This window comes from Gossypium hirsutum, chromosome D05, assembly GCF_007990345.1.
Source record: "Gossypium hirsutum isolate 1008001.06 chromosome D05, Gossypium_hirsutum_v2.1, whole genome shotgun sequence".
NCBI classification, from domain to species: Eukaryota; Viridiplantae; Streptophyta; class Magnoliopsida; order Malvales; family Malvaceae; genus Gossypium; species Gossypium hirsutum.
Genome location: NC_053441.1, coordinates 1824888 through 1835550, shown reverse-complemented (window position 1 = coordinate 1835550; position 10663 = coordinate 1824888). Strand labels below are relative to the sequence as shown.

Below are 10663 nucleotides of genomic sequence, written 5' to 3'. Positions count from 1 at the left end.
AAAATTAACAAAATGGTTCAGCAGTAATTGATCTCAGAGATAAACCATTGGCATTTATGCAAAATATCAGAACATCAGTTAATTTCATAGTGAGTCGGTGCCTTCTTCACTTTCGCAACGCCAATCAAGCTTACCCCTCGATTCAAGTCATATTAGACACAAGATCTGTCCAAAAATCAAGCTAAGACATAAGGTTTTCTAGTCTACTTCTGTTTCCTCTTTTTCATCAAAGAGATACGATGTTGGTTGGTATTAAGATTTAAGTACCGAAAGTTGATTTACTCAGAGAGGTCCTTGAAACTAATCCGGGACCCTATAACTGATAGCAACATCAATATCTAAACCAAGGCAACAATGAAAAAGTAAATAAGACACAACAAAATACATATTCAAAACCATCAATGAGCCAAAGACTATATATGGAAAACTGTAACCAGCCAGCCACTAGTACATTAAGCAACAAAGAATGCGACAATATGGTCAATTATGAATATGAAGCATAATGACTCGTAAATCACCAAATTGCTAAAGCATAAAGCGCTAACCGTGTTTAAATTCTAGACATGGGATTGTGAGATCTAACACAGCAAAGGTACTTTCAAAAATAGGGGTACTAAAGATTCATACATTCGAACAGTATTCTTAGAGGCTAAAACCATGAAAACTAAGAAATAACACTTCTCATACAGAAGCATGTTTACCAGATACACTCTTATCTTGATTCTCATCAGCGTCATTCTTGTCTACGTCACCGGTCTGCTTAGATGCCGATGACTCACGTGGTGGTCCAGTAACTGACTGCTGATAAAGAACCCCTCCTGCCAGCGTGAAGAGGAGACAGACCAATCCGAAAGGAGTAGCATGCTTATCCCAAATCAACACATTGATCACAACTGTAAGAAACTTATTCACTACACCAGTCACGGTAAATGCTGTGGCGGAGATCGCCTTCCTAGCCGCAAATCCGAAGAAACTAATGAGCAAACCGAACAAGCACGACAAAGATACGGCGGTAAATGCCACAGGCTCAAACCAATCCCCACCATTGGCTCCCAAAGCAGCAAAAACCTCTTTGTATTCTCCAGTCAAAACCCAAAATATGGGTGCCATCATCAAGGACAAGAAGTTGTTGTACAACACAAAACCCCAGGTGTTCAACCCAAGATTCATCACCATATGCTTAATATACACCATTTCAGTAGTAATTGTCACCAAATATGCGAACGCCCATGAATATGCAGTCAAGGTAAATGCTGAATCAGTGGCAACATACCCAACAGCACCACCCAGAATGATCAACAGGGAAATAAATGTTAACTTTGAAGGGCACGGTTGTCTCCTAAAGGTTGTATCAGCTAATGCAACCAAAAGGGGTGTCAAGGATCTAAACACTATAAAAGTATCAACATTGGCATGACGCAAAAGATTGGTGTTTGTGAAGATCGCGAGGTAAAAGACAATGGCAGCAGGCAAAAACTTCTTGGCAGTATCCCATGTGAAAGCATCATGATGTAAAAACCCAAACTTTCCCAAAACCCAGACTCCTAAAGCAGAAGTTAAGTACTGTAACGCAGTTAACAATCCTGGGTAATTGAATTTGGTGATTGCAAATTTGTTAATAACAGCAAGCAAGCTTGAACAAAGTGCATAACCCGCAACCAAACTACTTGTAGCATAGTATTGCTTAGTGGAATCAAATCGAATAGCTGACATTTTTCACAACAAATATCGACAAGATGAAATCAATGGATCTGAAAAAAGAATTAGTGGGAATTGTAACAGGATGTGAACTAGAAGAGGACTTGATGAGAGGGAATGGGGATGTGGGTATTTAAGATATTGATCTAAACAAATCAAAGTAAAAGGAAAAAAACAGATTAAAGAAGCAAAATAAAAGAAATTGAAACAGAGAAGTCACCGACAAGGAAGTGGGAGATCTTGGAGAAAGCCTTTTGAGATCGAAAATGAATGGTTGTGAAAGAGAACAGAGTGGTGGGGGGTAGAGGCGTAGCGTCGTACTAGAAAGCAGAGTCCGCTTGTTTTGATTGGTTAATTTCCGCAAGAGGAACAGGGGAGGTTTAGAGAGGGAGCCACTTTCCCACGGTTCAATAAAAATCGAAGAGGAAGGGACGATTTCAGATTTCAGACTATACGACAGCGTCTACCAATGACAATGCCTAAACAATTTTAACATGCTGATATTTATTGATTGTTATTGTTCCATTAATTTATTTTCCACCTATTAACATATTTTATATTTACTTGCTTAAATTTTTTTTCAAATTTATCTTTGACTAAAAATGGTTAAATTAAGTGGATTTTGAATCCGCGCATTTTATTTCTTTTTTATTTATTAAAATATATTTATTTTAATATTTAATAATTTTATATTAATTTAATATATAGTTATCTTAATTTTTTAATGTTTATATTATATATTATTATAAATTACATAATGTATAAAAATAATACAATATAAAACATGTAAAACTTGAAAAATGAATTGGGCGAGTTTGAGTCTTGAAATATGAGTTTAAAATTAACATTTTAGACAATGTATCCACTAAAAAAATTGACAAATTTAAATACTTCATTAATGTAATTATACACTATCATTAAAAATTGTAAATAAATTCTAATTAAAAATAATAAGAAAACCATATTTAAAATAAAGACATGACTCACTTTAAATATAACTAAAAAACATTTTGAAACTAAACAATTAGTTACCTTTTTTACATTATATATATACACGATATAGATTGATGTATCATTTGATGTGTTAATACATCATCAATAAAACAAATATAATTATGAGTTTTAAAATTAGTATATTTAAATGTCTCGTTAATATAATATACACTATAATTAAAAATTGTAAAAAAATCACATTCAAAACTTAATTATAAAGATAAAAAATCACTTTAAATATAATTAAAAAATATTTTAAAACTCAAACAACTATTTAAAAGTCAAATTTCTACTCTATACCTCCTTTGAATTTACTGCCAAAAGAAAGTTGAATTAAATATTGTACAGGGAGAGTATTTTAAAGCCCATTACTGATTGCCTTTTACGGGCTTGCAGTGTGGAGCCTATAGGAATAAGAATGGCTCACACTGGAGCTTTTCAAGAAGCCTTTGAGTTTCTCTCGCATTTTAATTAGAAAACTAAAATAATTAGACTCTGCATAATTCCTTATCATATAGTGCTATATTATAGGATTGAATTAAATTAGTTTTTATACGGTTAATAAAATTTAAATAAATTAAAAAAAATTATTTATTGAACCATAAAAACTTTAAATATATTAACTATATTAAACAATAAATCATAATTTTTAAGCTGTAAATATTAATTCTTATTTCACTTTAGTATTATTTAATTTTTTAATAATAAAAAAATTAACATGATTCATTTAATAGTAGAAGTATTAATTTAATCAAATTCTTATATTCACTATTGAAAATATTAATATATTAATTCTTATTATATAAAACTTTGAACACTAAATACAAAATTTTAGTATATTTGACAAATTTCAAAGGATTTTGAAAATTCAAACTTCAAGCAAATTCCAAAGAAAAGTCTTAATCTTTTTCAGCATCAAAATCAAATTATATATTGAGGCGGGCGTAAAAAAAAAAAATCTCTTTTTAAGAGCCCAAGTCAAGTTCATAAACAGTTACATAATAAAATCCTTGAGCTCTCGAGTCTGATGCTCCTTCAAAGTCAGCTTCGGTTATTTCACTTCATTTCCCGCCATTACATTTTATCAAAGCCACGCCTTTTCTCGTTTCACTCTCCATTAACCAAGCAATCATGCATCTCTCTTCTCAAAAGCTGCAAATCCATGAACCACCTTAAGCAAATCCAAGCCCAAACCTTTCTACTTGGTCTACACCAAGACAGCCACACTCTCAACAAGCTCATAGCTTTTTGTACAGACCCAACTCTTGGAACCTTTCGGTACGCTGAAAAGATCTTCAATCTCGTTCAATACCCATCTTTGTTTATTTACAATGTGATGATCAAGACGTTTGTGAAAAAGGGTAGTCATAAAAATGCAATCTTGGTCTTTGGGAAGCTTAGAGAGCAAGGATTGTGGCCCGATGGTTTTACCTATCCTTTCGTTTTTAAGGCAATTGGAAGCTTGGGAGCTGTTTTTGAAGGTCAAAAGATTCATGGGTTAGTAGCAAAATCTGGGCTTGAGTTTGATGCTTATGTCGTTAATTCACTTATGGATATGTATGTTCAAGTGGGTCGGATTCGGTGTTCGAAGAAGTTGTTTGATGAAATGCCTCAAAGAGATGTTGTTGCCTGGAATGTGTTGATTTCTGGGTTGGTTAAGTGTGGGAAGTTTGAAGATGCTGTGAATCTTTTTGGGCTGATGAGAAAAGAGGGTCTGGTTAAGCCTAATGAGGCTACAATTGTTAGTACTCTTTCGGCTTGCACGGCATTGGGAAGATTGGATCTTGGAAAGGAAATTGACCATTATGCAAGGGAGGAACTTGAATTGACTACTATAATGGGGAATGCTTTGTTAGACATGTATTGCAAGTGTGGTTGTCTAGATATTGCCAGAAAACTTTTTGATGACATGCCGAGTAAAAATGTTAATTGTTGGACTAGTATGGTTTCTGGCTATGTAAATGTTGGTCAGCTGGTTGAAGCTAGACGGTTATTTGAGAGAAGTCCAGTTAGGGATGTAGTTCTTTGGACAGCCATGATTAATGGTTATGTGCAATTCAACTGTTTTGATGAGGCAGTTGGACTGTTTCAAGAAATGCAGGCCCAAAGGGTTAAACCAGATAAGTTTGTTTTGGTTTCTCTCCTAACAGGTTGTGCTAAGTTGGGAGCTCTTGAGCAAGGGAAATGGATTCATGGTTACCTTAATGAAAATAGTATTGTTCTAGACACTGTTGTTGGTACAGCTCTTATCGAAATGTATGCAAAGTGTGGCTGCATTGAGAAAGCTCTGGAGATATTCTATGGGTTGAGAAAAAGGGATACTGCCTCTTGGACTTCAATTATATGCGGGATGGCAGTTAACGGGGAAACAAGCAAGGCACTTGAGTTATTCTCGGAAATGGAACAAACCAATGAAAAACCTGATGATATCACCTTTATAGGTGTTTTAAGTGCTTGTAGTCATGGAGGATTGGTTGAAGAAGGTCGTAAGGTTTTTGATTCCATATCAAAAGTGTATCATATGGAGCCAAAGTTGGAACACTATGCGTGTTTGATTGACCTACTTTGTCGAGCTGGACTGTTAGTTGAAGTAGAGAAGTTGATAGATGATATACCAGGCAAAGATAATGAAACCATTGTGCCCCTTTATGGTTCATTGCTTAGTGCTTGCAGGACCTATGGCAATGTTGAGATGGGAGAACGAATGGCTCAACGGCTAGTAGAAATTCAATCAAGTGATTCAAGCGTTCATACACTTCTGTCCAATATCTATGCATCTGCTGATAGATGGGAAGATGTAAAAAAGGTTAGAGAAAAGATGAAAGATCTTGGAGTCAAAAAGGTGCCTGGCTGTAGCTCAATTAAAGTCAATGGTGCAATAACTCAATCATAAAGCAGTCGCTTAAAAAAAATCCAAGTTGGGGAATCAAAATTTTCAAGAAGAGGCAATTGGACTACTGGTTGGGTTTCTTGTTCAAGCAGGTTTTCATAACAGTTAACAGGCACGCTTAAATTTGCTCCAAGTCTGTGGTGGAACACGCGTCATTCAACATCTCCATTAGGTTTGATCCAACAGAATCATTTCATGTATCTTGTTAAAATTTAGTATCAGATTTAGATGTTAAAATCATCATCTGAATATTACACAAAGGCATGATTTTACAATTGTCAACTCAGTGCAGACACTAACATCATGTTCATAGGAATATGAGTTTTGACTGAAATCTGTGAACTATTGTTTATTAACAGGGAAATCTATATTGAAACCAGATTTTTGTTAAGATTTTTCTTTGGCTAATTTCTTAAGAGTTCATGCCATATATTAATGTTTGGTTGTGGATTTCTTTTTCATTGTTGTTTACTTGTCTGCATTGAATTGCTAATATTCATGGATCTCCTAAGCAATTGCCGGCCTTTCCTAGCAGGTATCTCTCTCCTTTCTGCTAACTTGTATTTGAAGTTACATATTCCAGTTGTGATCTGTTTAGTAATATTATGCCGTAGTCCTTTAAATTAATTACGGAGAAACTGATAATGCTATGTGGCACAAGGATTCATCTACGTAGTTCAACTTTTGCCTACATGGTCTTCTAGGATTGAGTTTGCACATAACGTGTTAAGAGACAGGGCTTGCCTGGTAAGGTCAAACTTTTAATCTCCATTTGAGGTGCCTGCTCGTTGGGTTTATTATACCATTGCAACCGAATTGATTCAGACTCGGGTGTGAGTCTCCTCTGTCTGACATGCATTTGTTCAGTTTTTTTTTTTTCAATCCTTGCACTCATATTTGGATATGTGTCGGACACGATTACTTTGAAAAAAATAAAAGTTGGATTGTACCTTTTGAGCCCCATAAAACCAGTAATTAATTAGCTCTACATTGACTTGCTGGACTGATATTACCATAACACCAACAGACAAGAAAACATTCTTTTAAAAAATTGGATTATGCTTAAGTACAAAACTGCAATAATATTATTTAATTTCTTCCACTGCAACCTCCCAAAGCTCTAGTTGAGTAGTTGATGATGTAGTGATGGTGACCATCTATCATTATCAGTAAACATATAAAATGCATGAGATTAACATTTGTCACTGATTGCTAAAATAATAACGATAGCTGACATAAAATACATCCCATGTTTTCGTTAAATGTCACAATCATAAGGAGCTTTAAATCAGCACATGGGGGTCCACTCATAGACCTTACTCCATAATAGAAATGCAAAAAGTTTTGGGTTAGAAACCCCGTTATTAGGGTTTGATGCTGTTAAGAGTAAATAGCATAAGTACGAACTATTTATCTACTCATGCAGCAGGAGCATAATCATAGCTGTCATTATCATCATCACCATCCAGAGAAGCTGCAGGGGCATAGTCATAGTCATCATCATCATCATCATCATCGCCATTTCCTTCCATGCATGCTATGGGAGCATAGTCAAATCCATCATTGTCATCATAATCTCCATCTACATGCTTCTTGCACGATGAAGCAACAACCTTGGAAAATGGTGACATTTTCTTTGTACTGCTTCCGTTACGAAGTAGGAATGGGGAGAGCAGGGGGTTTAAAAATGGAACTTTGGTTTATTTCTAAGGTCAGCTGGTTTGATGGTGGATTGTGTTTGGGGTTGAATTATTCAATCCGTAACTTGTACTGGGTTTGAAAGGATTCCAGAAGTGCTTATATAGATGGTGGTCTTGGTAGAGATGGTGGATAACCTCTTTATGCCTCAAGGCTAGCACGCGAAGAGTGTGGACTAAAGACCAAAGGTCGTGCTGCCTTGTGCAAGACCAAATGCCGAGCTCGGGTGACGCTACGTGGTCCAGCCATCTAAGCTGAGTATCTGGCAACTCAGCAAATTGTCCTCTGCATCTTATAAATGGCCTTTGATGTTTAGTAAAGTCATCTTTGGGTGTATGCGTAGGGCCAAGTGTAAGATCCTTTAGGACATGGTGGTGGCCTAGACAGTGACAAAACAAACCGAAAAAATCATATGGCAGATTTCGCAGGATATGAAAAGTGAGGCTCATTATCTTCTAAAATGTGATTTGGAACTAGCTAAAGTCAAACAGTGGTGGCCTATTTTTCTCAACGTTTTCAGATGAAGGTCAAATTAATGTATCCACTCAAAATATACATAAGCACAAGATTTGCCAAAGCATAGATAATGAAACCATTGTGCCCCTTCATGGTTCCTTGCTTAGTGCTTGCAGGACCAATGGGAATGTTGAGATGGGACTACGAATGGCTCAACGGCTGGTAAAATTTGAAGCAAAGTATTCCACTCTGTAGAGACAATAACATTGTGTCCGTATTCTTAATTTGAAGTTGTCAAAATTTCTCCCTCTCGTTTAGTTTATATTAGATGGAGAAAAATGGAAAACTGGGTTGTCCAGCATGTTCCATGTAACACCCCTAACCATTATCTGTCATTGGAATAAGGTTACGGAGCATTACCGAACTTTACGAATTAAATACGGACATTTCCCAACATTTGTTACACATACTAAGAATCAATCATATAACACTCATATTGTTCTTTAGATGGACCCTCGATGTAACAGCCCAATTTTCAGTGGTGTCGGAAACAGTGGCTCGAGACCACTAAATTTGACAAGTGAGTTCGTAAATTTTATTATATAGTGTTTATGAGTCGATTGTGAATTTAGGAAGGCTTATAAATTAGTGAATTATGCTTTAGAAATATTTGTTAAATTAATTGGTTTTGAAAACAAGGTATCGAGACCTCGATTTTATAAATCGAGCTGTAAATATTTTTATAAATATTTACGGAGTGACATTAAGATAGTATTAAAGTTTCGTTAGAAAATTTTAACGTTTCGATAGTTAATTAACTAAAAAAGACTAAATTGAAAAAGATGAAAAACTTACTAATTAAAGAAATAGTGATTAAATGGCTTAATTAATGAACAAAGGAGGAATTAAGTAGAAATTATGCCTAACATAAAGGCATGAGGCAGCATAAGCAGAAAAGAAAACAAAAATCATGTGATTAAAGGGCAAAATTGTAAATTTTGTGAAATTAACTTAAATAAATTGAATTTTAAATTTTTATAGGCTATTATTTTTCTAATTTTCAATCCAAAAATGTCATTAAAGGTCCTCTAAGCTGGTTTTTCATATTTTTTCATCATGTGAGTTCAATTATTACTCTTTTCTTGTAATTTTTGTGTATTTAAGACTTTTACAATTAGGTCCAACTATCTAATGCATTAGTTTTTGATTTTATGGGTAATTTTGAAAGTTAACATTGATTAATGATGGATTTTTATGATTAATTAACATGGATTTGAAGTTTTAATTTTGTTATATGAAGATCTTATCAAGTAATTTCAATAGAAATTGGTTTTAGAACCAAATTGTGAAAAAGATTAAATATTAGGGTTTGATATTAAATTATATTTATTAAAGGCTGTGTAATAGCTTATAATATTTAGATAAAGTGTTAACTGAGAAAATTTATCTCATTTGATGAGTTAATTGGTGAGGGACTAAATTACAAAAATTGTAAAAGTTAAGGAAATTGTGTAATTTCAAAATTTGAAAGGTATAAATTGTGAAGTGGACTGAAATTGAAATATATGCTAATGAATGAAAATTTTACATTCTAGATCAATATCTCGTAGATCAACGAGAAAAAGGGAAATTAACCGAGTAGTCTCTAAACTACTACCAATTTTACAATCCAACCCAGGTAAGTTCATATGGTTAAACTTTCATGATTATTTGTTAATTTAGGAATGATATAATGTATTTATTCATATTTTGTTGTTGAAATTAAGATTATTGTAAAAGTATGAAAATTGAATTGAATGTTTAAAATGAGTAGAATGCAGGATTGAGTACGATTGTTCCGTGACAAAGAATGAATTGACAGATAAGATCATGGTTGGACCATGACAATGTTTAAATATAAGACCATAGCTGGGCTATAACATTTTAATGAAAAGACCATAACTGGGTTATGGCACTTTGAATGTAAGACCATGGTTGGATAATGACAATATAGATACGTGTAATACTATAGCTGGGCTATGACATTCTAATCATAAGACCATAACTGGGTTATGACACTACAAATGTAAGACCATGGCAGGGACATGGTAATGCATGTGTAAGACCATAGTTAAAATATGGCACAAAAAGAACGATACACTCATATTCGTAAGCCGTTCTTTGATTTAGTAAGAAATTGTAAGAGACTTATGTGATTGAATTGAAAGATTTATAGATTATTATTGATATTGATCAGAAGGAAGTGTGTTTAATGATTATATTGTATTTGACAGGGAAAAATGTATGATTTATTTACAATTTAATTTATTATATTATATTAAGTTCGGTAAGATCAATGTTTAACCTATTGAACTTACTAAGCTTCATTAAGCTTACTCGTGTTGTTTATTATTCTTATAGATTAACGTGTAGTCGGAAGATCGGACCAACACATCAAGCTACACTATCCAGTTTAATCCAGTTTTTACAATGTAAATTTTGGTTTATATGACATGTATAAGGTTGAATTGGCAATGATATAATTTGAAATGTGGTTGTAAATAATATATATATTGTATGTATGTTTATGTAATTAGTAGTAGAATTCGATAAATCAATGAAATGAGTTAAATAGGTAGGTATAATCCAGTTTAATCCAGTTTTTACAATGTAAATTTTGGTTTATATGACATGTATAAGGTTGAATTGGCAATTATATAATTTGAAATGTGGTTGTAAATAATATATATATTGTATGTATGTTTATGTAATTAGTAGTAGAATTCGATAAATCAATGAAATGAGTTAAATAGGTAGGTATAAGTAAATGAAATATTTGTGATGTTATGTCATGTTGAGAACATGTTTTAGTTTGTATTGATTGCTTGGTTGGGATATATTGGTGTATGTGAATGTTGAGTGCAGGTAATGTCAAAATGGGTGAGAAAA

The 10663-nt window shown here is 33.6% G+C and overlaps 2 protein-coding genes across 2 annotated transcripts; one reads left to right on the top strand and one right to left on the bottom strand.

The window, feature by feature from the left end:
* Positions 1-418: 418 nt before the first annotated feature.
* Positions 419-2176, bottom strand: LOC107907431 (GDP-fucose transporter 1). The gene has a single exon (XM_016834808.2). It carries the CDS (start codon positions 1711-1713, stop codon positions 682-684), a length of 1032 nt encoding a protein of 343 aa, XP_016690297.1. The 5' UTR covers positions 1714-2176; the 3' UTR covers positions 419-681.
* Positions 2177-3658: 1482 nt separating this feature from the next.
* LOC107907432 (pentatricopeptide repeat-containing protein At1g31430) lies at positions 3659-6042 on the top strand. Its single transcript, XM_016834809.2, has one exon. The coding sequence runs from the start codon at positions 3719-3721 to the stop codon at positions 5582-5584; it is 1866 nt and encodes a 621-aa protein (XP_016690298.1). The 5' UTR covers positions 3659-3718; the 3' UTR covers positions 5585-6042.
* Positions 6043-10663: the final 4621 nt, after the last annotated feature.